The sequence below is a fragment of the Dipodomys ordii genome, unplaced genomic scaffold (genome assembly GCF_000151885.1).
Source record: "Dipodomys ordii isolate 6190 unplaced genomic scaffold, Dord_2.0 Scaffold98, whole genome shotgun sequence".
Taxonomy (NCBI): Eukaryota; Metazoa; Chordata; class Mammalia; order Rodentia; family Heteromyidae; genus Dipodomys; species Dipodomys ordii.
This window is the reverse complement of record NW_012267314.1, coordinates 8,404,995-8,410,994: the sequence shown is the minus strand read 5'-3', so window position 1 is coordinate 8,410,994 and position 6,000 is coordinate 8,404,995. Positions and strand designations below refer to the sequence as shown.

The following is a 6,000-nucleotide window of genomic DNA, read 5'->3' as shown; positions in this document are numbered from 1 at the left end:
TTTCTGGGTTTTCAATTCTATTCCATTGGTCCTGAGGTCTGTTCTTGTGCCAGTACCAAGCTGTTTTGATTATTATGACTTTGTAGTAGAGTTTGAAATTTGGTATTGATATTCCTCCAGCAGTGTTCTTTCTGTTGAGGATCGTTTTAGCTATTCGGGGTCTTTTATTGTTCCGTATGAATTTTTGGATTGCCTCTTCTATTTTCTTAAGAATGAGGTTGGAATATTGATAGGTATCCCATTGAATTTGTAGATGGCTTTGGGAAGTGAGGATTCTTGCTTCCTCGCTTTCTTACCCTTCCCCCTAGACCCCACCCCACCCTTACAAAACTAAGGAGTATGAGGGAAGAAGTGTGTATTTACCAAATAAATACTTCCTAGGTCCTGGAATACAGCAGAGAATGGAACAGGTACCCTTAGTCCTCTGGAAATTTCACGTTCATGGCTTCACCCCTTCTCAGGGCCACCTTGGGGACCCCCATGACCTGCTTGCTAAAGTCTACCACCTTAGCTAACTTGGGTAAACCACATTGCTGCCATTATTGTGAGGAAATCCGGAGCTATTCAGTTACAGAAAGTCAGAGGTTAGAGCTTTGGTGGCTTTGGTTATTTGTTCCAGGAGCTCTTCCTGTTTCTGATCCTGCCCTGGAAGGGAATCTTCTTAATGATCTGCTCCTGAGACTCCCTCGACCCAACACTGGCCTTAGGAAGAAGAAATCCAAAACATGGTTAGATTCCAGTTTTACCTTCACTGACTTTCTGGTCCAAAATACCACTTCGCCCGCTCCGCAGTGTCATCTGTGTTCGTATTTCCTCTTTTTACTCTTACTAGTTTGCATTTAGATGTTTGCAGAAAGGATTCTTTAATTCTCTTATCTTAGAAGTTCTTAACTTTCCCTATATCATGTATTCCTCTCCTCACCCCCTCCCTCCCCGCCTCATCACCACACCTCCCCTTCTTTCTACTCTTCTCTTTCCCCAGACTTGAGATGTCTCTTATCTTCATGGATGGTCCATATCCTCTTTATCATATCCTTATTGACAGATTCGGGCAGAATATTCATATTGACCTACTCTGAGTGGGCTCTTTTTATTATCCTTATGACTTATTAGAGGAACATAATTAGGGATGGTACTCAGCTGATGGCACTTGAGGATGCACTTGTGGTCTGGTTCATCACGAGCTCTTGCCACTAGTCATCCTGCCGAGGAGGAGGAAGTGGGCAGGGTCCTCTTAACTGCTGATGAAATATTTCAGGGAGATTAGGTTGATCTTAATTGTATAATCAGGGCATATGGGAAGAGTGGATTCCCAGTATTTTAATCAGAAACATCTTTTGATTATAGAGAAGGGAGGGGGGAGGGAGAGACAGGGGGAGGGAGGAAACTAGTGCCCAAGAGGTGGGGTGATCAGAGATAAAAGCCAAGTTTTGCTCCTTGAATTCTATTAAGCTAATCAACCTGTTTTACTTATGTGAAAAGGGCCAGAGATACCTGGATAAAATGATAAAGGGAATGTGAGAAAGGAAACTTCATTGAAAATAGCATGATCAAACACACTAAAAATGCTTAAAAGAAAGGAGTTTAGGAAGAGAAGTTTAAAGAAAAAAAGAGAGTTAATATAGGAGTGAATTCGATCCCAGAACATTATCTGTATTGTAGAACTGTCACACTGAAACTCTTTTATAAATTCATTTGTGCTGATAGAAGAGAAATAGCACAACAGATATCAGAAAGTAAGAATTCTCAACTCTTGTCTGAGCTTTAGGATTTACCACAGAACATTTAGAGATTTTTGGAGGAACATTTGTCCATTTTCAGATGTGAAGATTTTCTTTTTTTGAAGAATGCAGTTGTGTTTCTGTTCTTCATTTGGGGACTGGGGCGGGGGGGGGGGGGGGGGGGTTTTTGAGTTTTTTTTTTTTTTTTTTTTTTTTTTTTTTTACCCCAGATCGTTCTGACCTGCCATTTCGTGTCATGTTGCTTCTTCTTACATTTTGCACAAAGGTTCTGGGAAGTTTTTGGTTTTCACCTTGAACATTACTCTGCTCTTGGCTCAAAGTGTGCATTCAGCTAGATTTTGCAAGCATTAAGATGTACTTTTATTCTGACTTTTCAGTCATCAGTTGATGTATTTCCTTTCTGGAAAACAGATGGTGAATTGAACATGGAGCTTTTCTTTTCTTTGGAGAAGCTGCTTGGGTGGGGATGGCATAATAAATATACTACAAAAGGAGTGCTCTATCAAAAGATCTGACGTTACCTGAAGACAAAAGGCTCCTAACCACCGTGGTGTGTTTTATCATAAAAGAAGCCACATATCTCTCCATGCCGGGTTATTTAATGACTGAGTCAGAAACAGCTTTTTCTTTATGTAAGGAAAATCATCATAATTAAGCTGTCTATTCTGAAATTGGTGGTTTTTCTTATTCTTTTTTTTTTATAAAGGTAAAGCACACATGTTTAAAAAACATTTTTTTAAAAGCCCAAGTGACTTATTAACCAACACAGGTGTTAGCATCATAAAAGTCACCCACCTCTTCTCTCCTGAGACTGCCAGGAATGAATTTTTTTCTTTCATTTCATATATAACATTATATATGTCTATGAAATATATAGTGTGTAATGTCAATATTATTTTTTAGCATTTTATAGCTATCCAGAGGGTGTAGGGTCTTATATGAGGTTTCCCTTCTTTAATGGCAATTCTTTCTTTTTTTCCAGAAAGTTCTTTTTCTTGGGGACCTCAGGGTCCCGGCATGTAGCATGTGGTTTAGGACTCTTCTCCTAGCACCTTGACTTTGTCTCCTGGTTGTTAATAGTTTTGTAGTACTTGGGATTAAACCCAGAGCCTTGCACAAGGCTGGGCAGGGGCGAAGGCAAGCACTCTACCAACCATTGTATCTCCAGCCATTCCTGACTATCACTTGAGGCTGGTTTCTTATTTTCTTACTTATACAAGAGTAGTCAGCCAACCCACCAATGGATGCTTTCTCTTTTCCTCAATGGATGCTAGGAGGTCACTCCTATCTCTGTAGGTGCACTGCAGATGTGTCAACAAGACACTTTGGCTAAAGTTTGTCCACCGGTTGCAGAGTTTATTGCTGCATTTCAAGTGTAAATGGTGTTATCTAGAATTCTCTAGAAATTTAGAGAGACAGATATATTTAACTTGACCTCTAAATAATAGTTAAAGCAAGGCCAGGCATAGTAATGTAAGCACAGCTACTCAAAAGTAGGCAGAGATTGGGAGGATGGCAGTTCTAAGGCAGCCCAGGCAAAAAGTTATCAGGATCCCTTCATAACAGGAAACTGGATGTGGTAGAGCACATCTGAAATACCAATAATACAGGTACAGCGTGTGTTTCTGTTACCCTTGAAGCCCTCTTGTAGTGTTGCACATTTAGAGATGTTCACTGTAATCTTGTCTTCTTGTTGAGATGCGTGATATTCTGTTACATGTGAGCTGCAAAATATGTTCTTTATTAAACATGAACCGCCAGAGACACTTGCGCATGATGAAGTATCTAAGATATATGATTTCTCTTCAGTTAATTCCTTTTAGAAACACCGTAATTTAATCTTATTTTCTAAGAGTTTTTCTTTATCATTTTCAGTTATTCTTGGCTAATTATATTTCCCATTTCTCTTGAAAAGAGAAAAAAAGAGTAAAAAACTGTCATTGGAGTTGGCATAACTAAATTTATGGTAAAGAAAACACTTGTTTTATCTCTTGAGTTTTCTTGTTCTATATTAAAGTTTACAAAGATATTAAAATTTGGAAGTCACGAACACTCTCAATCACTTATTAATCTCTTTTCTTCTTTGAAGAATATGTTTAGAGGTAGCGACGAGTTCGTGGTGGAAGTGTGGAGAAATTCCCTCTTACCTTGACCACTACATCTCATCCTGACAGACGTTCTTTGAATGCTGATGGTTATACAGAATGCTCAATTGATTCATTCTGACTGTTGGTTTTTAATTTTTTTTTTAAACAGAATTGACTCCAGAGGAGAGAGCCCAAAGGATTGCCAAAGCCATGCGCAAACAATCTTCTGAAGTGAAAGAGAAATGGGAAAGTCTAAATGCTGTCATCAGTAACTGGCAAAAGCAAGTGGACAAGGCATTGGAGAAGCTCAGAGACCTGCAGGGAGCGATGGACGACCTGGACGCAGACATGAAGGAGGCAGAGGCGGTGCGCAATGGCTGGAAGCCTGTGGGAGATTTGCTCATTGACTCGCTGCAGGATCACATTGAAAAGACCATGGTCAGCCCTCTTGCCTTTGACAGTTTCTATTGTATGTGCGTGTGTGCCAGTCCTGGGCTTGAACTCAGGGCCTGGGTGTAATCACTGAGCTTTTGTGCTCAAGGCTAGCACTCTGCTACTTGAGCTGTTACAGCTCTACGTCTGGTGTTTTGGTGGTTCACTGGAAATGAAAGTCTCACAGAATTTCCTGTCCAGGATGGCTTTGAACCATGCTCCTCAGATCTCAGTCTCCTGAGTAGTTAAGAATACAGGCATGAGCCACCAGTGCCTAGCTACAATGGCTTTTTTTTTTTTTTAAGAATGTTTTACTGCTAAATAGAACACCGTAAAGAGCCACACATGTAAATGGCCATCAGGGATTGTTATAAAGCCAACACTGTTAATCCTTGTCATGACTCCAGGTCAGTAGACATAATAGATGTTTTCCAGGTGTCACTCACTGTCACCAATTTGTTCCCCTAAAAAGGGAGCATTTTAAGATAATCTACTTTTTAAAAATACTTAAAAAAAATCCAACTATGTGTCCTAAACAATGTAGATTAGGTGTATCTGATACACACACACACACACACACGTATAACCCACTTTTAGTTTCAGAGAGTAGGGTAGTATATGAAATTGTATATTTGGTAGTCATGAATCATAGCTGAGGAAAAGCCAAGAAAAAATTCAAAGGACTTAGTCTGACTGTCTCTCATGCATGGAATTTTTAGTGCAAAAGGTATATATCTTTTGTTCACAGACCTTGGATAAGAGCCTTCCTTTTGTGTGCACAGGACTAAATAGGAGAGGGAAAGGAGATCTGAGAAATTCACTGAATACTTGGGTAAATTCCATAAGTAAATATATGAGTGAGAAGTCAGAGAAGTAATAGGAGCTAGCACAGAGGCTGTGTGCTAAGAACCGCTCTTAGCCAGTTTGCGTGGGTCACTCTTTATTCTCACACCAACCCAACAAGATAGGCCTGTATCGCAAAGTGTTAAACCATGAATATAATTGCTCAAGCCCACACAGCTAGATGTAAATGGTAGAATATTTGTGATTTTATCTATTCTTTGCAGAGAATTCTTTCATATGAATGAAATGAAACACATCTTTGACCAACTCTTTGAATTAAAGCTCTAAATGTTAAATACATTTACATTTATTATTATTTGGGGGGGGGTCCGGTTGTGGGGCCTGAACTCTGGGCCTGGGCGCTGTCCCTCAGCTCTTCAGCTCAAGGCTAGCGCTCTACCACTTGAGCCACACGCCACCTCCGGCTTTTTTCTTTTTGCTTATGTGGTGCTGAGGAATCGAACCCAGGGCCTCTGGCATGCAAGGCAGCTCTACCACTGTGCCACCTTCCCAGCCCTATTATTATTATTATTTTTTGCTAAGAGTATTGGTGTTTGCTATTTTTCAGTGTATCTATAGCTTCCCAGCTGCCTTTGAATTACATAGGCCTCTTTTTACCATTCTAATATACTAAAAAAAAAAAATTGGAGTGGATATGAATTTAAAACAAGAGTCTGGAAACAGCTGTTAGTGTAGCTTCTTTGGAATTTGTAGAGTGGTTCTATCTTTATATATTTTTTTAATTTTTTTTTTTTTTGTGGCCAGTCAGTCCTAGGCCTTGAACTCAGGGCCTGGGCACTGTCCCTGAGCTTCTTTTGCTCAAGGCTAGCACTCTACCACTTGAGCCACAGACAGTCTTTTCTGTTTATATGGTACTGAGGAATAAACCCATTGTT

The 6,000-nt window shown here is 39.9% G+C and overlaps 1 protein-coding gene across 1 annotated transcript in view; it reads left to right on the top strand.

The window, feature by feature from the left end:
* The window catches only part of Utrn (utrophin), a 425,608-nt gene that overhangs the window by 327,789 nt on the left and 91,819 nt on the right, over positions 1-6,000 (top strand). Inside the window, exon 53 of the mRNA XM_013026944.1 lies at positions 3,999-4,267. Within this exon, the coding sequence (XP_012882398.1) occupies positions 3,999-4,267 (269 nt within the window). The remainder of the gene's footprint in view (positions 1-3,998; positions 4,268-6,000) is intronic.